The sequence below is a fragment of the Equus quagga genome, unplaced genomic scaffold (genome assembly GCF_021613505.1).
Source record: "Equus quagga isolate Etosha38 unplaced genomic scaffold, UCLA_HA_Equagga_1.0 1055_RagTag, whole genome shotgun sequence".
NCBI classification, from domain to species: Eukaryota; Metazoa; Chordata; class Mammalia; order Perissodactyla; family Equidae; genus Equus; species Equus quagga.
In genome coordinates this window covers 20,216-48,211 of record NW_025795378.1, presented here as the reverse complement: position 1 = coordinate 48,211, position 27,996 = coordinate 20,216, and the positions used below count along the sequence as shown (strand labels likewise).

Below are 27,996 nucleotides of genomic sequence, written 5' to 3'. Positions count from 1 at the left end.
ATGTTAAACAAAATAAGCCAGAAAGAGAAAGACAAACACCATATGATTTCACTCAATGTGGAATATAAACAAACTTATGGACAAAGAGAATAAATTAGTGGTTACTGGGGGAAGGGGGTGGAGGGTGGGCACAAGGGGTAAAGGTACATATTTCTACGGTGTATGACAAACAATGATGTACAACTGAAATCTCGCTGTTATAAGGTATTATGACAAAAATAAATAAATAAATAAAATTTTTGTGTCCTACCTGCAGAAACAGAATTTTATGTAAATATCATTTTGATTTGTGAAATACCTAGACTTTCTCTGTATTTTACGAGGAATGGCCCAAGCTTCCTATGTCTACATGCCAGGAAAGGAGAAGGGAATGAATAGCCTATGAGGTCTTTTCTCTCCATTGCATTCTGTTTTACTAGTGGTTTCAGAATAATAAAGACAAGCTTTCATTTTTTTTCCCTATATTTAATCAAATTGCACCAGTCCTATGTCTGATGGACTGTTAATATGATGGTGCAACATTTTGTTTTCCCCATGAGAAAGATGGGAATACATTTCAGAATGACACGACCTCTTCACATTAACACCTGTATCAGTTGCCATATGAGGTAAAGTCACAAATTTCACAGGAAGCATTGCATCTTGGGAGGGATGATGCAGATGAGGTCCTTTTACGTAGGAAGTTTGACCCCCTTCTTTTTTTTTTAAAGATTGGCAGCTGAGCTAACATCTGTTTCCAATCTTTTTTTCCTTCTTCTTCTTCTTCTCCCCAAAGCCCCCCACTACATAGCTGTATATTCAATTGTGAGTGCCTCTGGTTGTGCTATGCAGGATGCTTCCTCAGCATGGCCTGATGAGCAGTGCCATGTTCACACCCAGGATTCAAACTGCTGAAATCCTAGGCCACCGAAGTGGAGCGCATGAACGTAACCACTCAGCCAAAGGGGCCAGCCACTCTTTTTTCTTTTAGATATCTTCTGCACCTGCCTTGTATTCTTTTCTAGGTATTTGTCTAAAATCTCTCTCATTCTTTGACCCTCTCTTGGGCTTCCTGTTTTTCTCTCCAGAAAAAAAAATTTTGAAAATGTGGTTCAGAAACATTTTTATCATTTTATTTCATTTACATATATTCCATTTCCTAGGTGGGGCTGGAGCTGCTGACTGCTGACATTCTTTCAGGGTGAGTGAAGGGTAGGGAAATTTCAGCCTCGCTCCATCACCTCACTTACCAACCTATCCTCTCCCTCTCTCTCTCCACACTTCTCACTTCTTTGCTACTATTTTCTGATTCCTACTTTTGTTTCCTCCCTGACTGAAGATTTCTTTGTGAAACTGATCATTACATTACACTGATTTAATTTGTTCCCTACATTGTGGTATTAAATGAAACGTTCTTTGTGGCCTCACCAATTAGATCCCAAATCATACTGATTCCTTGGTGAGCTGCTGAATGAGGTTCTCAAGGTTAGAAAGTGTGATCTATTTGACCATTAATTTTGTCAAAGACAGAGGAACTGTTATATTTTTAATTATTTCTTCTGAACCCCCTGCTCAATTCTAATAATTGTAGAAACAATATGTGTTTTAAAAACCTTCTATTAAGCATAACATACCTTAGGAGAAGTGAACAAATCATAAGAGCACAGCATGCTGAATTTTCACAAAGTAAACCCATCAGGTAACCAGGACACAGATCAAGAAACAGAATGTCTACTGAGCAACAACTGGGTCAATGAAGAAATAAAAGGAGAAATCAAAAAATACCTGAAGACTAATGAAAATGAAAATATGGCATTCCAAAATCTATGAGATACAGCAAAAGTGGTTCTAAGAGGAAAGTTCATAGCAATTCTGGATTGCGGTACCTCAACAAGCAAGAAAAATTCCAAATAAACAATCCAGCAGTACACCTAAAGGAATTGGAAAAAGAGAAATAAACAAAGGCCCAAATCAGCAGAAGGAAGGAAATAATAAAAATCAGGGCAGAAATAAATAAAATAGACTAAAACTAATGGAAAAAATTAACAAAACCAAGAGCTGCTTCTTTGAAAAGATAAACAAAATTGACAAACCTTTAGGTAGACTCACCAAGTAAAAAAGAGAGAAGGCTCAAATAAGAAAATCAGAAATGAAAGAGAAGAAATTACAACAGACACCTCAGAAACACGAAAGATTATAAAAGAATACTATGAAAATCTATTCACCAACAAATTGGATAATCCAGAAGAAACGGATAAATTCCTAGAATCATGCAACCTTCCCAAACTGAATCAAGAAGAAGTAGAGAATTTGAATAGACCAATCACAAGTAAGGAGATTGAAACAGTAATCAAAAACCTCCCCAAAAATAAAAGTTGAGGAGCAGACGGCTTCCCTAGTGAACTCTACCAGATGTTCAAAGAAGACTTAATACCTATCCTTCTCAAACTGTTCCCAAAACATGGAAGAGAAGGGGAGGCTTCCTAAGTCATTCTCCAAAGCCAACATTATCTTGATGCCAAACTCAGATAAGGACAACCCAAAAAGAGAAAATCACAGGCTAATACCACTGATGAACATCGATGCAAAAATCCTCAACAAAATACTAGCAAATCAAATACATCAATACATTAAAAAGATCATACATCATGATCAAGTTGGTTTCATTCCAGGATTGCAGGGATGGTTCAACATCCTCAAATCAATCAACGTGATACACTGCATTAACAAAATGAAGAATAAAATTCAAATTATCATCTCAAGAGATGCTGAGAAAGCATTTGACAAGATCCAACATCCTCTTATGATAAAAAGTCTAAATAAGTTAAATGAGTATAGGAAGAAAATACCTCAACATAATAAACACCATATATGACAAACCACAGCTAATATCATTCTCAATGGAGAAAAACTGAAACCTATCCCTCTAAGAACATGAACCAGACAAGGATGCCCACTATCACTACTCTTATTTAACATAGTATTGGAGGTCCTAGCCAGAGCAATCAGGCAAGGAAAAGAAATAAAAGGGATTCAAAGTGGAAAAGAACAATCAAAACTGCCACTATTTGTAGATAACATATTTTTATATATAGGAAACTCTAAAGAATCCACTAAAAAACTTCTGGAAATAGTAAATGAATACAGTCAACTTGCAGGATACAAAACCAACACGCAAAAATCTGTTGCATTTCTATACCCTGACAACGAAGTAGCAGAAAGACAAATTAAGAATACAATCCCATTTACAATTTCAACATAAAGAAGAAAATACCTAGGAATAAACGTAACGAATGAGGTGAAAGATCGGTACACTGAAAACTATAAAACATTGTTAAAAGAAATTAAAGACACAAAGAAATGGAAAGATATTCTGTGCTCTTGGATTGGAAGAATTAACATCGTTAAAATGTCCATAATTCCTACAGCAATCTACAGATTCAATGTCATCTCTATCAAAGTTCCAACAACATTTTTCACAGAAATAGAACAGAGAATCCTAAAATTTATAGGGAACAACAAAAGACCGCGAATAGCCAAAAGATTCTTGAGAAAAAAAGAACAAAGCTGGAGATATCACATTCCCTGATTTCAAAATACACTACAAAGCCATAGTAACCAAAACAGCATGGTACTGGCAAAAAACAGACACACAGATCAATGGAACAGAATCGAGAGCCCAGAAATAAACCCATACATTTATGGACAGCTAATATTCGACAAGGGAGCCAAGAGCATACGATGGAGAAAGGAGAGTCTCTTCAATAAACGGCGTTGGGAAAACGGGACAGCCACATGCAAAAGAATGAAAGCAGACCATTCCCTTACACCATGCACAAAAATCAACTCGAAATGGATTAAAGACTTGGATGTAAGACCCAAAACCATGAAACTTTTAGAAGGAAACATAGGCAGTACGCTCTTTGACATTGGTCTTAGCAGCATATTTTCAGGTACCGTGTCTGACTGGGCAAGGGAAACAAAAGAAACAATGAACAAATGGGACTACATCAAACTAAAAAGCTTCTGCACAGCAAAGGAAACCATCAACAAGATAAAAAGACAACCTAACAATTTGGAGAAGATATTTGCAAACCCTATATCAGAAAAGGGGTTATATCCAAAATATACAAAGAACTCATACAGCTCAACAACAAAAAAAAAACTAACAACCCAATTAAAAAATGAGCAAAAGATCTGAACAGCGATTTCTCCAAAGATATACGGATTGCCAACAGGCACATGAAAAGATGCTCAACATCATTAGCTATCAGGGAAATGCAAATCAAAACTACAATGAGGCATCGCCTCACTCTGGTCAGAATGGCTATAATTAACAAGACAAGAAACAACAAATGTTGGAGAGGATGTGGAAGGATGGGAACTCTTGTACACTGCTGGTGGGAGTGCAAACTGGTGCAGCCACTATGGAAAGCAGTATGGAGTTTCCTCAGAAAATTAAGAATAGATCTACCATATGACCCAGCTATTCCACTGCTGGGTATTTATCCAAGGAACTTGAAAACACAAAGGCATAAAGATACCTGCACCTCTATGTTCACTGCAGCATAATACACAATAGCCAAGACTTGGAAGCAACCTATGTGCCCATCAAGGGATGAATGGATAAAGAAGATGTGGTATTTATACACGATAGAATACTACTCAGGCATAATAAATGATGAAATCCGGCGATTTATGACAACATGATGGACCTTGAGGGTATTATGCTGAGTGAAATAAGTCAGAGGGAGAAAGTCAAATACCATATGATCTCACTCATAAGTAGAAGATAAAAACAACGACAATCAAACACATAGCAACCGAGAATGGATTGGTGGTTACCATGGGTGGTGGGAGGGCAAAACGGTTGATTAGGCTCACATGTGAGGGGATGGACTGTAATTAGTTTTTGAGTGGTGAACATGATGTAATCGACACAGAATTTGAAATACATTACAACGTACATCCGAAAGCTATATAACGTTATAATCCAATGTCACTGCAATTAATTAATTAATAACAGAATACCCTTCAGGTCATATCAAGTTAGGCCAAAGTGTCTAGACCTTTGTATTCCTTCATCAATCAGTCATTGCTTTGGGCTACCCTGGGAAAGGGTGTGATATTCAGCATGGTGGCTACAGACCAACTTCCTACTCTGGGCCTCCCTCAAAACTAGCAGGCATTCGTGTCACCTGGTATATATGGGTTGAAGCAGAATCTCAGGTGTGGAATATGCTGCTGATAAAAACTGAAAAGCCTTACCTAGCATATACTTTCTTATTTATTATGGGAGATAGAAGATGCAATAATTTGTCTTTTATTTTGTGTGTGATGTGCCAACATGCTCCTAATCAGTGGACACAAAAAACTTTACTGAAACTCAGGCAGGCCCCTGAAATTTAGAAGGGTTTATCTACCATCCTCTGGGGTGCGTATGTTTTACCAAGCCTAATTGTGCTATTTATTTTGTGTTCTTGTATATTATAGTCAGTCAGATGCAGCCACAGGTGGAGACACAGGAGATCCTTGGGAAATCAAAGTTTATTATACTCACAGTTCATAGAAAGAGGTTGGACAGCATGCCATGAAGAGCCACATGGAAAAGCACCAGTGATGGTCAGGAGGCAAAAGGGTCAAGACCAAGGTGAGAGATTAGGCCATAGCCATTACTGGAGTTTCCAAAGGAAGATCAGAGTAAACACTTTAGGATTGGCTAGTTTGAACAATTTTAGTGCGCTCTCAGCTATAGGGATGGTCCCTAGCTTTCTGGACCTGGCCATGGGATGATTAAAGCAGAGGAATTTTGCCTTCTGGTGTTTATGGACCAAAGAGAAGAATGAATCTGGATTGATTAGTTTGCATATCAAAAGCATGCTCCTGGCTAAGCTCTTGCAATCTTCTAGTTGTCTGCTTTCTCTGCCTTTCCACTGAAGGAAATTAGAGTATCATTGCATGCTATCTAGTAAGCTTTTTGACTTTGACACTTAGCTTACAATTGGCAATTAATTGCTCTCACCTTTTCATTTTCTTTTTCCATATTATCCATCTAGTCTATCAATAGTCACTCAATTCCATTGCCACTATAGTTAGTATTTCCCATATTTTTCTCAAATGCCTAGTATATCACACAATCAAATACATCACGTTTCATTATTTCATCATCCACAATTCATCGTCATAATTCATCCAATTAATAATTGGATCTTCATCTTCCCCAGAGATTATCTTTGCTTCCTACACCAGTAATGGTGGGGCCTTCTTTGCCACCTGACCAGAGAGGAGAGAATGATCAGGTGCCAAAACCCAATTTTAATGGTTGTTTTTGTTGTCATTGTTCTTCATCTCCTATACCAACCATTACACATTGGGTTTTGTGGGAAGCAAATGCAAAGACAGAGTTTATTATGCAGGATATTTATTAAGGAGTACCCTTGCGATCAGCGCATGTGGAAGGATTGAAGAAAAAGCAAGAGTGCACAGAGAAATAGGTTGAGCTGTGATGCAGGACTAAGGACAATTTGGACCAACACCACAGGGGGTTCTGGAGCTAGAATGGCCCTTAAGAGTTGTTCCGAGTTTGCCCAATATGGTCAGGCCTTTGTAGTCTTACTTCAATCTCTCATCGGATGTGGGTCACCCCAGGAAGGGGCGAAACCTTGGATAAGGAGGCTTTCTGCAGCTGAGCAATCCCTAAAGGGACTGACAGCACCCCTAGCAGCTGGGACAACACATCCTTCACTGAAGGGGGACCTGGGCAGCACATGCAGTATCCACCACTCGCTGTACTGTCTTACCTAATACTATGTTAGCCAAGTTATGTCTAATCTCAGATGATCTAGGATTTTCCTTATCAAGGAATGTTACTGAACTGGCAGGTACATATTCTTAGAATTCTAATTTGCTTCCGATTAGGCACTTCATTTTTCTACAACAGTTGAGATAATTTATGATTTTTCTCCCTTATTTTATCGTATGAATTACACTGACTAATTTTCTAATATTGAACCAACCTTGCTGGATGCAATTTGCTCGTATTTTGTCAATGCTTTGTGCATCCATGTTCAGGAAGAACCTTAGTCTGTGGTTTTCTTTTCTTGTATGCCTTTCTTGATTTTAGGATTAGACATGATGGCCTCACAAAATGAGTTGGGAAGCTGTTCTTGATTTTCTGGAAAAGTTTGAGCAAATTAACAATATTTATTCCATAAATGTTTAGTCGAATTCACCAAGAAAACCATCTGAGCCTGGGTCTTGATTTGTAGGAATGTTTTTAACTATGAATTCAAATTCCTTAATAGATATAGGGCTACTCACGTTGCTAATTTCTTCTTGAGTGAATTTGGTAGACTGGATCTTCAAGGAATTTGTCTAATCTATCCATGTTATCAATACATTGCCAAAAAGTATCCATAATATTCTCTTATCATCATTTTAATGACTGTAGGATCTTTAGTGCTGTTCCCTCTTTCATTCTTGTTATTGGAAATTTTGGTTTAATTTATTTTCTCAATCAGGCTAAATAAAAGTTTGAGAATTTATTAACTTTTGCACAAAACCACTTCCTTTCTTTTCTTTTTTCCTACTGTTTTTCTGTTTTCTATTTAATCAATTTCTGCTTTTTCTTACTTTCTTCTTGTTTCTTGCTTTAGGTTGAAACTGCTCTTTCTTTTCTAGTTTTTGAGGGTAGAAACATAAATAATTGATCAGAGACTGTGTTAGATTTCTATTACTGCCCTGACAAATTACCACAAATTTAGCAGCTAAAACAGCACAAATATATTATCTTATAGTTCTGTAGATGAAAGTTCCAACTCAGGTATCACTGGACTAACATCAGCATCTCAGCAGGACTGTGCTCCTTTCTGACGGCCTAGGAAATGATCCCTTTCCTTGCTCATTTGGATTCATGTTGGAATTCACTTTTCTGTAGCTATTCAACTGAGGTCTCAGTTTCCTTGCTTGCTGTCAGCTAAGGGCCATGCCCAGCTTCTAGAGGCCACTGCATTCCTTGGCCCATGGTGGCTTTTCTCTATCTTGCCCATAATGAAAGTTCAAGTCCCTCTCACACTTTGGATCTCACCCTTGCCTCCCCCTTCTCTTCCTTCTCCAATTCGTCTCCTATTCCACCTTCTGTCCCATTTGTCTCTCTCTAATCCATTCTTCTGCTTTTCTCTACATTTTTTATAAGAACTTGTATCATTAGATTGGGTTCACCTGGTTAGTCCAATATAATTTTCCCATTATAAAGTCAGCTGATCAGCAACCTTAATTCCATCTGCCATGTAAGGTAACATATTTGCAGGTTCGGGGATTAGGCTGTAGACATCCTTAGGGACAGTTATTTTGCCCACTACAAAAACCTTTCTTCCTTATAAATATAAGCACTTAACGCTGAAAATTGCACTCAGTTTGAATTGTCTGATATGTTTTTGTGTGTTGTATGTTCACTTATTCAAATCAAAATATTTTCTAATTTTTCTTGTGATCTCTTCTGTGACCTGTGCGTTATTTAGAAGAGTGTTGTTTCTTTTACAAATATTTGGGGATTTTCCAGTATCTTTGTGGTTTCTAGTTTAGTTCCATTTTGATCATGGAATATATATAGTCTTTAAAATTCAAACATATATATTTAATATTTGACTATATAGTCTTTCAAATTTAAATATCTATATATGCTTTTTAATTTCTTGAGGTCTATTTTAAGGCAAAGAATGTGAGCAATCTTGGGGACTGTTCTGTAACAAATTCTAAGGGTAAAGAAAAAATATCACATAGTGTTTACAAGATACACATGTAAAACATAAATATGCAGAAAACTTGAAAGTAAAGTGATGGAATGAGATATACTAGGCAAATCCCACTCAGCAGAAAGCTAAATTAGTTATGTTAACATCAGACAAAAGAGACTTTGACAGAAAGCATTCATTGAGGTTGAAAGGGTCACTACATAATGATAAAAGGTCAAATTTGCCAGGAATATATAACAATTCTAATGTTGTGTGACAACAATATAACCCCAAAACACAGAAAGTAAAAATTGATGAATATGGAAAAATAGAAAAGAAATTCTATCATCACAGTAGGAGATTTCAACTTACTTCTCTCAATTGTCAGTAGATAAAACCAACAAATATAGTAAAAATATAGAATATTTGAAGAATAAAATGTTTTCTTTACTGCACATATGTAGACACCTTGCTGTCAACGAGAAAAAATACATTGTTTTTAAAAACATACTGAACACAGTCATGAAAATTTAACATGTATTCTACAACAAAGAACCTTCAACTGATTGCAAACTATTGGTGTGATAAAGACCAGTGCAGATGGGAGAATTTAAAGTAACCCAAAGAAGCCCTTCTGTTGAACAACTGTTCTAATTGCCTGTACCAGATAAGAGGAAAGCAGGGAATTTTCTGTAACCAGCATGATTCTTTCGGAGAAACTATTAGATTGCCCTCAAGTCTGCTGGAAGGAGAAATAAGAAAATGGCTATAACTTGTAGGAAACAGACAAAAAGAAGGTACTGCAGATGATACAGTTCTAATTATAATCTTATATAAAAATTTAATGTATTAAAATTATTATGTATGAAATTCATAAATGGACACCAAAAGATTGCAATGTGTTGCCTCTTAAACACCTAAATGTTCCTAGTTCTTTTAGATTGGGCAAAAGTCATAATCTGTCAGTGCAGCTTTATGCTTCCTCCAGAGTCAGTGCCTCTCCTGACTCCTTTCCTGAGGACTCTGAAATGCTGCGCTTCGTTTCCTCACTTTTGGACATGGCAGATCTATGTGTCTCTGAGTGAGGCACCAACTTAGGCAGCACGATTATTCTGCTGAGCCCTCTTTCTCGATCTGCCTATTTCATTAACTTTCTATGTCTACCTGGGTTATTGGCACTGAATTGATGGCTCTCCACATGCAGCAGCTTGAAAAATACTCTCCTTCCCATGTCCACCTCCAAATTCATGTTAATGCATCACCAAAGTGCAGTATTTAATTATCATTAATTAGAACGTCATACACTTAGAGTCCAACATTAAGAAAACCTATTAGTCCACCCTGAACATGATCTGAATCTTCCTTACTCCCTTTGTTCTTTTCATATGGACATCCCCTCTCAGAAAACTTGGCATTAAGTGACAGTCTTCAAGGCCTCCAGTTAAATAAGTGATTAAGTCCAAATTCTAATGTCTAAGTAAAGACAGCTATTTCTTCTCATTGAATGAGTTTACTGGGCTTTTGCTTTCAATATTGTGTCCTTTCTCTTCAATTATGAAATAATCCTAAATCACATGGTTTGAGCCTTTCCTAAGGATCTTTATGCCCTCCATACAGGGCTTTTTCATCACACTACCAGTATGTTCTTGCCTTTGATTTTGCCACTGAGACAATAAAGAGAACCCCTATCTTTACCCAACGTATCCCTAGGATGGGATCTCTACAATGCATTGCACAGTGAGCAAAGGACTTTGGAGAGTTCCCTCATGTGGTTGCCTGGACTAGGCAATGTGATACCTAACTACACCTGTGTGAGAGAGAGCAGGTCTGTAGCGGTTATTGCAGGAACCACATGGGCCATTTCAGCTCAGATGGGGACACTGCTGGAATGCTACAATTACCCACAGGTAAGGTGTGATGGGGTGGGGAGGAATGGAATCTTTCCTCCTTGGGTGCTGCTCCTAGGTGCCTAAGAAAAGTAAGAAGAAACAAGAGAGTTCATTTCACAGAGACACAAATATAACACAGAGTTTGTGTGAGAGGGAGTGTGTGTGTGTGTGTGTCCGTCCTTTATTTGAGTAGGGGTGGGTGTCTTGGCTACCTATTGTCACAACAATATTAATGCTGTGGGACAAAACTTCCTAAAGATGAATGACTTAAAACAATTATTCGTTCTCATTCGTGCACATGTGAGCCATGGGTCAGCTTGCTTGCTCTGCTTCAAGATGTGGATTTGACTGAGCTTAGCTCCATGCTATGTCTTGAGCTCAAGTTTTCTCCACCTGTGTCGATTCTGAGGCCCAGACTAGAGCAGAAGCGGCTACCCAGCAGAAACTCTTTTCATCTCAACGGTGGAAGCTTAACAGGGCAAGCACAATTGGACAAGCATGTTTCAAACCCTTGCTCACTCATTTTTACTAATATCCTATTGGCAAAAGCTGGTTATAGGACCAGACCTAAGGTCAAAGGGTAAGGCAGTACTTTCCACCTCTAATAGGAGGAGCTAAAAGTTACATGGCAAAGGGCATGTATAGAAGGAGATAATAATTGAGACTGGTAATTCAATCTACCACAGTCTGTGCTTTTGGACCACAATTCTTCATGATCCTCTACATGAAAACTATGCTTACTCCACCCCAAAGAGCCGCAGAAGTCTCATGGAATCACAGCATCAGGCTCAAAGACCAAGATCTCGGCATTCACATTAGTTCTGGATGCACTTTCTCCTGATATAAGACCTATGAATTAACAAAACAACTTAACTGCATCCCACCCAGCCAGCATACAAAGCTGGAAAAGCAACAAGATCTGCAGTAAACACTTCCATTCATAATGAGGAAGACTGGGAAGCACAGGGCAGTCCCTGATTCATGCAATTATGAAATCTGTGTCAATGTTGCCAGGCCTTAGGAATACAGAGAGCTTCTGGATTAGGCCACAGTTTAAATTCCTAGAAGTGTATCTTTATTTTGTTTTCCACTATAGCACACAATTCTTTTCCCTGCCACTTGTAAGGAGGGTGTTCCAAAGTAAGCCCTCAGATTTTTCAGTTGTTTCTTATTGGCAGGGGGGAAGTTTGGCCCTGATCTAACATCTGTTGCCAATCTTCCTCTTTTATTTTTTTTTTTCTTCCCAAAGCCCCAGTACAGAGTTGTATATCTTAGTCATAAGTCCTTCTAGGTCTTCTATTTGGGATGCCACCACAACACGGCTTGATGAGTGGTGTGTAGGTCCATGACCAGCATCCAAACTGGTAAACCCTGGGCCGTGGAAGTGGACGGCACTAACTTAACCACTACACCACTGGGCCAGCTCTGAGTTGCTTCTTACTTATAGAAAATTGGTGCTTTAGAGGTCATCCCAAATATTTTACATCCCAAAGAGTCTAAGTGTCTTTTATTACAGGCTGCCAGTGCTTTTGCCAATCCAAACTCTCAGAAACTGTGAGTGTTCAGTATATTTGGTTCTAGTCAACTCCATGTGTCAAAAGCCATGCTCAGAGTTCTTTATAAGACACACCACACTTTCTACACTTAATCAATGGTACTTGAGATACCCCAGATTGTTGTGGGATCATACCCTGAAACTTACTAGAATCTACTAGCCGCTTTATTTCTTCAGAGGTCTTAAAGGAATGTAATATCAATAAAACCATTTGTTCTTTACTCTGAGGCTGTGTTTTACTGGCAGTGACCTGAATTTGGTCTTCTTTATGAGGGTATATAATAAAAGCTACATCTATCGATTCTATGAGAAGTGGTTTGATTTTCCAACAGTACAATTTCTAGACTCCGTTTATTCGCAGTAAATTCTACTTTTGCAAATGAGCCAGTTCTTTTCTGAGCTCATCTCTTTCTTATATGTATCTGAGCTCAAATTCTGCCTGGAAAACTATTTTGCTCAAGTCTACGAGTTTATTAGGTATATTTCCTATCTTCTTAATTATCACAGATGACAGTCTCATCACCTTTTTCTGTCTACATAACATGGGGCACCATTTTCTGTCCCCTATAATAGCTTTATGGCCATTTTCCAACCCCCTCTAACAGCTCTCTCACCACCCATAACAGTGTTCCCAAACTACTAGCATATGCTATCCTTTTGTTAAGCAGAAGCCTGCTTCTACTTACCAATTTCTATATCCATTAGTTATTAGCATCATAATACTACATCCAAAAACTTATATAGAACTCTGTAACTTACAGCAATTATTTATTCTCATGAATGTATCTCTATGTTGGTTGGCTGGTCAGCGGATCTAGGCTGGGTTCTGCTGAGTGCAGGTTTTGTTCCTTGCTGGTGGTTGCTCTCACATCTGCTGTACGTGTTCACCTTTTGAAGCCCAGGTTGAAGGGGCAGTAAAGTCCTAGGAAAAAAATTTTCTCATGATAATGGGAAAAGTGCAGAAAGTCAATCCCCATTGAGTAAGCACATTTCAAGACTTTGCTTATGTCGTGTCCACTAACATACCATTGGTGTAATCAAGTCACACGCTGAGTATAAACAAGGTCAAAGGATAGGGAAGTACATTCCACGTCTAGCAAGAGTAACTGCAAAGTTATAAAACAAAGGCCAATAGTACAGTGAGGGGTGAAGGATTTGGGTCAATAATTCAATCTCTTGCAGAGAGTGAGAGAGAAGGAGAAAATGGGCACGCCCTAACTGGCTAAAGTTTTGGGGATTTCTGAGCTCTGGCAATTGTTTTGCAGAGAACTTTCAGAGGGAGAGTGAGGCATAAAAGTGGAATGAGCAAAGCTTCTCTGTGATTCCTTTCAGCAGGGAACTCTTGAGCTGAACAGCAACCAGGCAGCTTGGCCTGATGCCCATTAACAGTTAATTGAAGTTAGATGGGCTGATAATTGTGCTTCATTCTGTCCTCATGTTGCTTCCTCTGATCTCACATGGGATCATGCTTTTCTTTTCCCACTGAGCTCTCCTATGGCTTCTTTGATCCCATCCTGAGTGGCAAAGGCCAGTTTCCATCTCTCTATCAGAGGGCCCCCAGAAACACAGCACTGGCCCTTGGCACGGTCTTGTTGCTGCTGCATTTTGATTGGATCTGGGTTGTGCTGGTTGTTTCAGAAGACAAGAAGGGGGTTCACTTTCTCTGGGGCTTGAGAGGAGAGTTTGATAAGAATGGCATCTGTATGGCCTTTCTGGAAAAGTTTCCTATCGCCAAGGGCATGTATTTCTCATTGGCCTGGCCATTTCACTTCAGGGAAGAGATTCATCAGCAAACGTGTTTGGCATCTATGGTGACTCTGACATACTTCTAGGACTGAGCTTTTCAGAGTGGAAACTTTTGGTGACAGGGAATGACTGGATCACTATTTTGCAACGGGATTTTATCTTTAGTGAAAGTTATCCGCTGCTTGGCACATTCTATGGGACTCTCACCTTTTCACAACTGGATAGTGAGATCCCTGGTTTCACACAGTTTCTCTAGATAGATACCCTTCTAAGTACCCAGATGACTTGTACCTCACTAAATGATAGAACTTGTATTTCGATTGCTCAGTTTCTGAAACTGACAGTGAAAAATCGGACGACTGTTCACCTAATGACTCTTTGGAGTCTCTCCCTTTGCACAAATTTGATGTGACCATGGCTGGCAGGAGTTACTGTGTTACAATGCTGTGGGCCAAACTCTTCATATGTTTCTTCTTCAGCAGTCAAGCATGCAACCAATATGAAACAGAGAGGTGCCGGCCATTGCCTCAGTGGTTAAGTGCACACGTTCCACTTCGGTGGCCGGGGGCTCGCCAGTTCGGATTCCGGGTGCAGACATGGCACCGCTTGGCACGCCACGCTGTGGTAGACGTCCCACATATAAAGTAGAGGAAGATGGGCACGGATGTTAGCTCAGGGCCAGTCTTCCTCAAAAAAAAAAAAAGATAAGGAACAGAGAGAGGCTGGTTTTTAACCCTTTGCAGGTAATGTTGCAAATCGAGCTGCTCCTCATCTGATGATCTAGAAATTTTAGATCCAGTCCAAACACATAGTTAAATGTCACTTTTTCAGAACTTCTATAGGAAATCAGCGTTTTGGATTCTTTCTTCAGAGTTACAGTAGCTTCTTTACTAGTTTCACTGCCTAAGATGGAGATCTAGTCTTATATGCTTTCAAATTCAATTTGTTCATGTAGAAAAAATCATAGAGCAATAGATGCCCACAGCAGGGATGAAATTCTGAAATTTATGGGCCAAAGGGAACTCTCTGAGTCACAAAGAGCCTCAGAGTATTGCCAATCTTGTGGGGTTTTTTGTTTTTTATCATAGGTCTGCAGTTCTTCCGTGATGGCCATAAATGTGAGTAGAAAGAACACTAGTTCTCAAAGTGCCTATGTCAGGTCTGGCACTATAGTAGCTAGCTTAAATGTTTTATCTTATTCATATTTATAGAGAGGGAGAGATGTTTGATATATGACATATATTTGTATGTGTGTATGGTTAATATTATATAATAATTTATTTAGGCAATATTTTTATCCCCAGTTAGCAGAAGAGTAAAGAGAAGTTTTGAGAGACTACTATTGACAAATGAGTGAATCTGAATTTGATTCTCTGGAGAATATTTTCTGAATTTCAAGCATAGATATTTTTTTGTTCTCATGTTCTCAAGCATCCATTCAAGTAAGTGACTGACAAGAAAGTGCCTACGTTGGGTCTGGAACCATAGTGGCTAATTTACAAAATTTATCTCATAACAATTCCGTGTGTATATATATCTGTGTGTATATCACATGCGTGAATCACATAAATATTATATGATATTTAAGTATTTTACATTTAAGTTTTAGTTTATCAAGTTACATTCGTATGCATTACCTCATTCGATTCTTATAATACAAATGAGTACTTTTAAATTTAAAGTTTAAAAAAGACAAGGAACTTTTCCAAAGTCACACAGCTAACAGATCTCTCGTGTCCAAATCTAGGATTCTTTCTACAACCCAACTACAACTTTTCCAGCTCCACTCCTTTCTGAAGAGGGTCGAGTTTGACAACAGTGCTGCGGACCTGGTATATTTGGATCAGCAAAGAATCTCTGTGAAAGAGTAAGATAGAACTTTTGGAACTTTCCTGGTGCGCTTGGGCTTCAGGTGAAAATAGAATAATTTGTCCCACAGGCTCCACATGGTCAAGATTTTTCATATATGAAGAATTGATAGACTGGGCCACTGGGTTTAAAGAGGCTGGTTGGACACAGTTTCACTGCTGGATATTTATGACCCATGTCTATTGAGAACAGAGCCCGGCCGTGGGGACTTTCAGGACCTCTTTCAGCTCAGTAGGAGAAGCACAGTGTCCTTCCAACTTGAGTAACTATCTAAACTTCCTTCAACTGGAGTAACTTTTCTTTCCTTAGAGTAAACACATGTGAAAATAATACATCCAATCAGGTGTATACTTCTCAAACTTGTTATAGTTAACATCATACAGCAGTTAAGAGCCACCAGCCCAGTGATCAAATGGGCTGTTTCTTTTAAATGTAGTATTATTGTGAGTTTTTACTGTCCTTGGTTTTAGTGAAAGTGTTCCTAGTGGGTTTTTTCCATTAAAACTTGTTTGTAGTAAGTTTTTCATCATGCAACTTCTTAAACTTCTATATGAATTTTGTTTATTCTTTTATTGGGGTAACAATTTGTAACATTTCATGAATTTCGGGTATACATCATTGTATTTCAACTCCTGTATAGACTCCCTCATGTTCACCACCAAAACTCTAGTTGCCATTTAATGAATATCTCATTAATGATGAGAGTGCCCTGTATTAAAACCAAGCTACGTTTTTACATAAATTTTAAAAATGTGATAAAATATGCATAACCTAAAATTGGCAATCTTAACCATTTTTAAGTGTACAGTTCAGCATTGTTAAGCACCTTCACATTGTGTGCAACCAATCTCCAGACCTCTTTTCATCTTCCCAAACTGAAGCTCCGTACCCATGAAACAACTCCACAACCCCTCCTTCCCCAGCCCCTGGCAACCACCATTCTTCTTTCTCTTTCTATGAATTTGACCACTCTAGGTACCGCACATAATTAGAATCATACAGTACATGTCGTTTCATGAGTGGCTTGTTTCATTTAGCATAGTGCCCTCAAAGTTCACTCATGTTGCAGCATGTGTCAGAATTTCCTTCCTTTTTAAGGCTGAATCATACTGCATTGTATGTATATGCCACATTTTGTTTATCCATTCATCATCAGTGGAAACTTGGGTTGCTTCTACTTTTGGCTGTTGTGAATAATGCTGCTATGAACAGGAGTGTACAAAAACCCTTTGAGATCCTTCTTTGGATTCTTTTGGGTATACACCCAGAAATAGAATTGCTGGATCATATGGTAATTCTACTTTTAATTTTTCAAGGAACTGCCAAATTCTTTACTACAATGGCTGTGCCATTTTACATTCCCACCAAGAGCACATAAGAGTCCCAATTTCTTAACATCCTCACCAACACTTCTATTCTGTTTGCTTAATAATAGCCACCCTAATTGGTGTGAAGTGGTGTCTCATTGTGGTGTTTGCTTATGTTTTTAGGAAAGGGTGAGATTTTTTTTTCCTGTATTATCGAAATAAAATTGCCGTATGACATTGTGTTAATTGAGGGTGTACAACAAAATGATTTGATATATGCATATCTTGTGAAAAGATTACCACAATAATTTTAGTTAACATTCATCACCTCACAAAGTTACACATTTTTTTCTTATTATAAGAACTTTCAGGATCTATTCTCTTAGCAACTTTCAAATATACAATATGGTGTTTGTAACTACTGTCGCCATGCTGTACACACATCCCCAAAACTTATTCATTCTACAACTGGAAGTTTTTACCTTTTGACCACCTTCACCCAATTCCCCAACCCCAACCCCAACCTCTGGCAACCACCATTCTGTTCTCTGTATCTTTGAGTTCAGTTTCTTTAGATTCCACATATAAGTGAAATCATACAGTATTTGTCTTTCTTTCTCTTATTATTTCACTTAAAATAATGCCCTTAAGGTCCATCCATGGTGTCACAAATGTCACGATTTCTTTCCTTTTTATGGCTGGCTAATAGTCTGTTGTATATGTATACACCAAATTTTCTCTATCCATCCATTCATATATACACACTTAAGTTGTTTCCATGTCTTGGCTGTTGTGAATAACGCTACAATGAACGTGGGAGTGCAGATATCTTCTAGATAGTGATTTCACTTCTTTTGGATATATACCCAGCAGTGGAATTGCTGGATCATATGATATTTCTATTTTTAATTTTTTGAGGAATCTCCATTCTGTTTTCAATAGTGGCTGTACCAATTTACATCCCCACCAACAGTGCACAAGGGTTCCCTTTCTCCAAATCCTCTCCAAAACTTGTTATTTCTTGTCGTTATAATAACAACCATTCTTGACAGGCGTGAGGTGGTGTCTCATCGTGGTTTTGCTTTGCATTTCCCTGGTGATTACTGGTGATGAGCATCTTTTCACTTGCCTGTTGACATCTGTGTGCCTTCTTTGGAAAAATGTCTACTCAGATCCTCTGCCCATTTTTTAATCTGATAGTTTGGGGGTTTTTGCCACTGAGTTGTATGAGTTCTTTATATATCTTTGATATTAACTACTTATCAGATATATGATTTGCAAATATTTTCTCCCATTTTGTAAGTGGCCTTCTCATCTTGTGGATGGTTCTTTATGCTGTGCAGAAGCATTTTAGTTTGATGAAGTCCCACTTGTTTATTTTTGCTTTTGTTTTTGCTTGTGTGTTTGTTGTCAAATCCAAAAATTCATTGCCAAGACCAATGTCCAGGAGCTTACCCTCTATGTTTTCTTCTAAATGCTTTATGGTTTCAGATCTTACTTTCAAGTCTTTAATCCAATTTGAGTCTATTTTTCCTAACCATATCCCTAATGATTAGTGATGTTGAGCATCTTTTCATGTGATTCTTGGCCATTTGCACACCTTGTTTGGCGAAATGTCTATTTACATTCCTTGCTCATATTTTAATGGAGTTCTTTTATTGTTGCTGTTGAGTTGTAGCCATTCTTTATGTATTCTGGGTATCAACCCTTATCAGATAGGTGGTTTACAAATATTTTATCTCATTCCATACGTTGCCTTTTCACTCTGCTTATTTTACAGTGTCCTGAACAGAACTTTTAAATTTTGATGTAGTCCGATTTATCCATTTATACTTTTGTTCCCTGTGTTCTTCTATCATATCCAAGAAATCACTGGGCGAATACAACGTCCTAAACCTATTCCCATATGGTTTATACTAAGAGCTTTATACATTTAGGACTTACATTTAAGTTTTTGATACATTTTCAATTAATTTTTGTTTATGATGTAAGGTAAAGGCCTAACTTCATTCTTTTGCATATCCAGTTTTCCCAGCCCATTTATTGAAAACACTGTCATATCCCTATTGAATGATCTTGGCATCCTTGGGGAAAATGATTTGACCATAAGTATGAAACTTTATTTCAAGGCTCTCTATTCAATTATAGTGGTCATATGCCTGGTTTTATAGCAGGACCACACTATTTTGATTACTGTAGCTCTATATTAAGTTTTGAAATCAGGAAGTATGAGTCCTCCAGTTTTATTTTTTTCAGGATTATTTTGGCTATTTGAGGTTTCTTGTTTCCACATGAATTTCAGGATAGGTTTTTCTATTTCTGAATAAAATGCCATTGGGATTTTGATAGACATTGCATTAAATCTGTAGGTCACTTTGGGTCATATGGACATCTTAACAATAGTAAGAATTGCAATCCGTGAACCCAGGATAACTTTTCATCTATTTATGCCTCTTTAATTTTTTGCAGCAGAGTTTTATATTTTTCAGTGTACAACTCTATCAGTCCTTGGTTAAGTTAATTCCTAAGTATTTTATTCCTTCGAATTGCTACTGTAAATGGAATGATGTTGGGCTGTTACCTTACACAATATGGATATAAAAGTTAACTGAAAATGTATCAAAATCTAATATAAGAGCTAAAACTATAAAACTCTTAGAAGAAAACGTAGAGGAGAAGCTTCATGACATTGGATTTACCAATGACTTCTTGGAAGGACACAAAATGTACAGACAACAAAACTAAAAATAGATAAATTGGATGGACTACATCAAGATTTTAAAAGCTTTGTTCCTCAAAGGACACAATCAAAAAGTGAAAACGTAATGCATGGACTGAGATAAAGTATTTGTAAACCATCTATCTGATAAGGAGATTCCATCTGGAATATATAAAGGATGGTTACAATAATACATTGTTACATCTCTTTTTCAAGGGGAGCCCATGTAACACTGTATTATTTGCATTTGACAGATGCTAGCATTACATGAATAATGATCCATAAACTTGGCTTAGATTATTTAATTCTCAGATAATCTTATAGGAGTCCTTACAAGGCCATGGTTGCACGTCTAGAGAGAGGTAGCAGAGGAACAACCACCTGTGTGTAACTTGGATTGTGAGCTGGCTGTTTATGCAACACCCTTGTGCCTTCAGAAACAGCACAGGCACAGTTTCTGTAAAACTTCATTCTATTTGATATTGGAGTGTTACAGGGTACATCCAACCTTAGGGCTAGGTGGGTAAGATGACACCCAACTCCTGATGGGTGGCTCGCCATATCTCAGAATGCCAAAAAGCTCTTTCTCAAAGGGAAAATACCTACTCATGAAAGAGAAGATAACTAATCTCGCAAACTTTAAGTGTTATTCTTCTGAGGAGGGTCCCAGGGATTCATGACATTTTTAACTAGTGAGGGAAGAAAGATATAGAATTTTGTCCCTCATTTTGGCATCCCTCAGACCACGAGGCTCCAGGAAAGTTCACTTAGATATCAGCCCTCTGCACTAATGTGGAATTAATATCCAGCTATCTGAGACAAATGAGTCTTACGAAGCCATCCACTGTATTATTCACTTTCATAGTCCCCTCCCCTATCTGAATTAAATGTCATGAATGTCACGTGGGATAGTAAAATGATCTAGGTCCCTTTCATTTATTAATCCAAGCAACAAATCATTTTTGAGCATTTATTTCGTGTCAGGCCTTATCTTGGCTCTGGTGAGACAATAGTACACAAAGTAAAGTCCATCCCTTCAGGGAGCTTACATTCTAATAAAACAGACAATAAATAAAATACAACAATATTGTGGAACATCATGATAGTAGTGTAACAAAGTGGAAGCAGGGGACAGAAATTGGAGAGTGCTGCTTTGGATAGGGAATTCAGGGAAGCATGGTTTGGCAGGGTTACATATAAAGAGATCAAAAGGAAATGAAAGAGGGTGTAGCACTTTCAAAGCTTGATCACAGACTTCTCGGTCTCCAGAAATGTGAGAAATGAATGGTTGTTGTCTAAGCCAGCTACTCTGTGGTATTTTTGTTATTGTGCCCCAAATGGACTAAGATAGTACTCTAAGCTGCCTAGACGGCTGAGACCAAGTCAGAATACTGGAATTGCATGTTGACTACATCACTTTTGCAGTAGTGATCAGAGACCTGGACCCTTGAAAACTCTTAAGGGTTTACCCAATCATTTTGAGGAGCTTATGCCATTCTACTCTTATACTCAGGACAACTGTAATTGTTGTCTTTAAGTGATAACATCTCTCCCCAGCACTCTCCTCAGAGCCTTAGCTACATCCTTGTTCCAGAGAGTATAAATCAAAGGATTCAGTGTGGGAGTAATGATGCTATAGAACACAGAACCAACTTTGTCTTGCAACGGGGTACGCTGGGACCTGGGCCTCATATATGAGAACATGCAGGCACCAAACCAGAGGGAAACCACAGTGAGGTGAGAGCTACAAGTGGCAAAGGCATTTCTCTTACTCCCAGCTGAACGAATCTGAATGACACTGTGGAGGATGAAGGCATAGGATGTAGAAACCAGAAAGATGGGGAGGAGGAGAAGGTTGATGCTGCTGATGTGCACTGTGGTCTCATAGACAGTGATGTCTCCACGTACCAACTTCACAACAGCTGGAAACTCACAGTAGAAGTGGTGGGTTTTTTGAGGCCCACAGAGAGGGAACTGCGTCAAGATCACCGTGTGAATTAGGGAGTTTATGGATGCTCCCAACCATGACACAAGAGCCATCATAAGTCCCACCTTTCTGTTCATGAGAACAGTGTAATGCAGTGGATGACAAATGGCAACATAGCGGTCATAGGACATCAGAGCTAGGAGAAGACACTCAGCACCACCCACAGACAAATAGAGGAAGTGCTGGGTGGCACAGCCCACAAAGGAGATGGACTTCTTGCCAGATAGGTAGTTGGTAGCCATCTTGGGGATGGTTGTGGAGACATGCATCCGATCCATGAGGGAGAGCTGGCTGAGCAGGAAGTACATGGGTGTATGAAGCTGGGAATCTGCAAATATGAGGAGAATGGTGAGGATGTTGTCACTTGCCACAATCAGGAAGACCACCATGGTCAAGATGAAAAGAAAGAGGTGAGTGAGGGAGTCATCAAAGAGCCCTTCAAGGATGAAGTCTACTGGAGAGGTCTGATTCCTCTGCCGTATCTCCCCTTTCTCTGTCCCTGGGGAAACAGGAAGTGGAGAAGAATTTTGATATCAGAAATAGTGGAGTTCAGCACACCTTACAATAAGACCTTTTGATTTACCACACAATATTTGAAGACTTTTTTTTCTATTTCTAGTTATTCAATAGCCCAAATTCTTGAAATAGCCCTTTAAAATGAGAATGTCAAATCTTTCTTCACAAACATGACACTTAGAAATTCCGGAATTTCTAACCTCTAAGTGCCAAAAATCAAACAAGAGCCTCTCCTCATTAAGAAAGAAATACACACACACACATATATACTTTTTATAAGTATATATATATATATATATGCTTTATAGAGAGAGACTAAATGTTTACTAAACTAAATTATATTTAGTATAATATATATTATATATGTATATATATATACAAAGTACACATATATGCTTTCTTACTTATGTCAGAGTTTATCCAGAGAAGCTGAACCACTGAGAGTTTTATACATACATATGTATATATACATATATACATATGTATGTATTTAATGGGATTGTACAGAAATTTTGCATTATGCAATAGTGAAAGCTGCTTAAGCGGTCTATATAAGGCTGTCACCCTTGTGTCTGATGCTGGAACTTCAAGTCCATGGCACAAGCAGTCAGGAAGCTATAAAGTGGATATAAAGTGTGGCAGATCAAGGGCCTGCTGGAACCCACAAGAATGAGATATAACCCCAAAAGGGCAGACTGAAAGCCATGCCTGTTCTTGTTGCCACTGGAATTGGTGGTGTGATTGTCTTACAGAAGCTGAGGCCCATATTCAGGAGCCTAAACACACACACCTGGCCTGGAAGTCAGAGGCGCTAAAGGAGGATCCAGGGGAAGGCAGAACAATTGCAGGCCCACCTGCTGCTTCGCACGGAAGAGGAGAATCAGCAGGTCAGATGCCATCTCTGTACACTACAAAATGGCTGCTTCTCTTCTGCCTCTAAGGCTCTGGGACAGTCTCTCCTGTGACCTACCTTAACCAGAAACACAAAAAATGGGAATTCTGGGAAATGTAGTCCATCCTAGCCAAGTTGACACATTACGAAACTACCAGAGTCCATCTCCTGTCAATCTGGCACAGATGCACATCTCCTTAAGCCACACTTCATCCCAAAATAAACACAACAGTCATCCTTTTACCTAACATGATATCACTATCCCACATAGAACCAAAAACATGTGAAATAGTCATATAAAAACAAGGAAGAAATATCCATTCCTGCTCTCCACAGAATGAGACATCCTATCCATGTGCTAACCCATTCTGTGGAAGTCAGTTACACTCTTGCTCAGTCACTCTCGTTCATGATAATGGCCTCACAAACAGAGTAGCCACAGAAACCAGGATGAAGGCTACACATGGGCTCAGCAACATGGACTCCTCCTATCACTGAATCAACAAGCAAAGGAAGTTACTATACACTGCCTTGCATGGCTGATCCTGACTAGCAAGGGGTTACTGAGTTTCTACTACACCATGGGGATGAGGAAAAGCATATCTGGAAGGCAGGAGATTTTCTAGGGGGCACCTCTGTACTCAAATGCCCTGTGATGAAAGTCAGTGGAAAACTATGCAAACCCAATTCACACAGGACTGGTAATGACCCAGATCCTTCAGGAATGAATGTTTGGGTCATCCCACCAGAAAAGGAAACATGATGAAATGCAAAGGAAATATGGAATGGTGTGAAAGAAGACTGTTATATACACCAGACATGACTATGTAAGCAGCTTCAGAAACAAAAACTGTAGTAGTAACAGGTATTTCTTCTTTCTTTTTTATGAATATTTTCTAAATATAATTAACTGAATTGTTTGAGTTTTTCCCCTCACATATCCCCTTTCTAACGTATGGTATATTAATGTAGTTAGGTTCATATCTAAGTATATCAGTCATAAGACATAAAAAGGGGAGTAGGAACCAGATAGAAGTAGAATGAATTTCAACCAAGACAAGGAAGTGATTTGGTATCTTCTTAAGTGGAAAGGGTTGGTGTGATTTATATCCTTTTCTTGGGAAAAGGTTAACAAGTTTTTGATTGTATGTGGGGTAGTCGCACTATGTTATATGGAAGGAGAACTTGGTATGCTCTTTATTTGGAGATTAAGTATGGTTTATGAGATATATACGGGTGCCATGTTGACAAATAACAAAACCACCATTGTTATATACCTGAAAACAAACAAGAGATATGTCCTCAGTAGACCTGAGTCTCTTTAAATTATGGATCTGGCTGATCAAATTAAGATTATAACATTTAATCAACCAAATTCTATAACATTTAGTCAATCACATTCCCACTTGGCCCTTTATCTCATTCTCACAGGAATGCTGATCAGAATGAGAGCTTCATCTCCATGGTGAAGCCCAACTTGAAAAATTGATAATCTAAATTAATCTCCAAAATATCGACCCAATACCTCTTTGTATTTTTTCCTAAACATCTCCTAGAGCTTCTTGCTTTCCACATTATCTGCTTACCATATAGAGCAAAGAACTCAGAACTGAATGTTTTCTCCAAAGGATAAATTGACCAGTAAGAAAGAGGTCACATATATTATCTCTCTCCAATTAATGCAGTCTAGGGTCATATTTTTGGCTGTCTCCTCGTACTGTTATTTCAAACTCAGCTTCTTGTGAATGAAGGGCCCAATATCCCATGTTCCCCCTGGTCACTCCAACCCTATCAAGCCATCCATATATTTCCCTTGTATTAAAGTATTCATCTACGTCTCTATCTCTTTCCTCATTAATTTCCACCTTTTAAATGTCCATAGCATTCGTTTTCTCATCATCTGAGTCCTGTCTCTCTGCCTCCCTTAGACAACTTTCCTAATAATTTCCCATTCTGATTTGTGACCCTCAGTTGACTTTTTTATCTGCTTTCTCAGCCAGCTTTCCTCACAGACTGACCAATATCACCCTCTGACTTTAGGGATGAGGGAAATAGCTAACAATGCCAGAGGTTGCCCTAGTTTATAGTGAAGGTTTCCTGAACACCTCGAGCCCAAAAATTATCTTACCTGGAATTTCTGCTGCAGAGAATTGTGGAGAGAACAAGTATAGAAGTGAAATGGCGAGGGCAGCATAGATCCACACTAACTCAAACATTGGCTACTGATCATCCAAACAAGTCTTTTCTGAGGTGCTCATCAGAGTTTCTTCTCTAACCCTGGTAATCTGCATTTACTGGTAGAATGGCATAGAACACCATGTCCTACACAGTCATCGTTGTCTACACTAATTATCCTAGTGACAGAGCATCATCAGGAACAATAGCATCCGTAGTAATGCTCTTGCAATCTGGGCTCAGATTTTGAACTCTATCAGCACACATCAGGACAGATTAAGTAACTGAACCTATTGAACTTGTAATAGGTGGGCCTTTGAATAATGAATATCCTTCATCTGCCTCTAAATATATATTTCAGGTACCTCTCCATCCAAAAGGACAACAAGAGCTTGGGCAAAAAGAATTTCCATTAATGTTACCAGATTAAGAAGGTTCATTTAATACCAGCTTAATCATCAATAGGTCCAGAGCCAAAAGAAAATCTGTTTTGGAGTTTCTGCTATTTTGGATCACTCAAGGCACTCTCTTCTTAGCTTTACACCTCCTTTCCTACCAAATAAAACAAGAATTTGCCTCTAGCACTGGTATTTTTTAGTAGAATCCCCTTCTTGACTGCATGAATCTTTCCTCAGCAGGAATCATAGCAGTAAAAATGAGAAGAGACTTGGACCGAATGAGCTAAACATGAGGGAAAAGAAGCAAACATCTGTGAGAAATAAAACAGCCTTCTAACATAGAGACCCTATTATGTCAGCTGAGGCAAATCAAGGGCACTCAATGTATGGCATCAGGGATTCAACCCAGGGGACACATCCTGAGTCTCTTCTGGAGAGCATTACTTCAAGATGCCAATTACACTCCCTGTGTGCATTGAGATAAGCACTCCCAAAGGGCTTTCTTGGAGTTCGTTGGGAGGTGTCAGGGCATGAGATATTTCAAGGAGCATCACTCTGATGGTAACATGGGAATGACTTCTCCAAGGGCCAATTAAGCATGGAGAGAAACAATTCCTAGAGTCTCTGGCTTGTTTTTCATCTTGAAACACAGATCTTTCTAGCTCCTTTCTATCCAACCCTTTTGAGAAGACAGACTGCAAAAAATCTAGTCTCCTTTGCTCATAGGACACTTGTGGGGGTTCTGCCAGGTGCAATATCATAGAACAGAAGTCAAGGAATAGAGACAGGCAATTGCCAGTAGTGTTTCCCACTCTAGCTCTTGGTCATACTCCAATTTCATATTCAACATTAATATAACATGTCAAAAGACTTCAGATACAGATATCAAAGAAGAAAATAGCATGTCCCTACATCTCCTTCATATTTACTCCCATCTCGTTGTCATACACTGCTCTTTCTCTCCATTATATGTTGAGCTATTCCTTGTTTCTCTAACTCAACTCAGTTGCTAAAATGTCTTGTTTCACTGATCTTATCTTGTTTATTCTTGGTGTAGGTCAATGTATCATCACTCTCTTCAAAACCTGCTCTCTAGTGCTTTTACCTGGTGCTCTTCTTCTCACCAGAATATAATATCTCTGTGGTTAAGACAATGGTGGCATTTATATAATTCAGTAATTTATTTGACAAATATTTGATGAGCTTCTGCTATGTCCCCAATGTCGTATTGGGTAGCATGGTATATGGTGATTAACAAGCAACCATGGTCTCTCCCCCCATGGAACTTACTGGTAAAACTAATAAATAAACATTGTATATCATATGGGGTTAAGAATTTGTAGTAATTAGAAGACATCATCATCATGGTGGTGTGAGAGGATCCTTGAGTCTCTGCTCTTCAATCTACAATGATTAAAACATTCAAAACTCAACAAAAGCTAAATTGCACCAAACACCAGGGTGATGGAAAGATCTACACATCAGTACATGCAAAGAAAGTGAATTGGAGCACATAGAAAAGCCTAAATGAGGGAGCAGTGGAGGCAGCACCCAGGATCCTGGATCCCCAGCCATGACAGATGAGCCAGCCACCCCTGATCCCAGAGGACACAGTGGTCTTCAGCAGAGGTGTACATGTGACTGCAGCCAGGCAGGGGCAGTGACACCTGTGGCTACAGGAAGCAGAGGAGCTACAAAGGTGGAGTCCCATGATCCCAAACCCCTGTCCTCAGCTCAGAGCCTGGTGGCACCAGGTGTGCACAGCACTCCCACTTCCCAGCAGCAGTGTTTCCTGGGACCAAAGGGTAACAGGCAACAGCTGAGACAGTGCTGCTTGTACAAGTCTCCCTCACCACCTCCCCAACCCCAATCCCCACAGCTGTGGTGGAGCTTCCCACTCAGTAGATCTCAGATGTGGCTTTACATTGACCATTTCCATGTCCTGAGAGCAAAGCCAGCAACCACAGAAATGCAAGCAATAAAAAGCCATCAGTGGGCCCCAGAAGGGCAGGCAGCAACAAAGAGAGTATCCATGTGACACAAAATAGAGGAGCTGGAGGATAGAACTTGCAGATCCACAAATATAGCCAGACACAGCTCAGGTAAGAGAAATCAAAAACAATTACTATAATGACACCTACTGAAAACAAAAAAAGGCTTCTAATCTCTAAGCAATTGAAAAGTTTGAAACAAAACAAAACTGTACCTAAATAAAAAATGTATTTGCTACAG

At 38.8% G+C, this 27,996-nt stretch overlaps 1 protein-coding gene across 1 annotated transcript; it reads right to left on the bottom strand.

Annotated features, from left to right (window-relative positions):
* Positions 1 to 21,329: 21,329 nt before the first annotated feature.
* Positions 21,330 to 23,198, bottom strand: LOC124232685 (olfactory receptor 2AE1-like). Its single transcript, XM_046649628.1, has 2 exons — positions 23,090 to 23,198; positions 21,330 to 22,282 (listed from the first exon to the last, which is right to left on the bottom strand). The coding sequence occupies exons 1-2, from the start codon at positions 23,196 to 23,198 to the stop codon at positions 21,330 to 21,332; spliced, it is 1,062 nt and encodes a 353-aa protein (XP_046505584.1).
* Between the last annotated feature and the right edge of the window lie 4,798 nt (positions 23,199 to 27,996).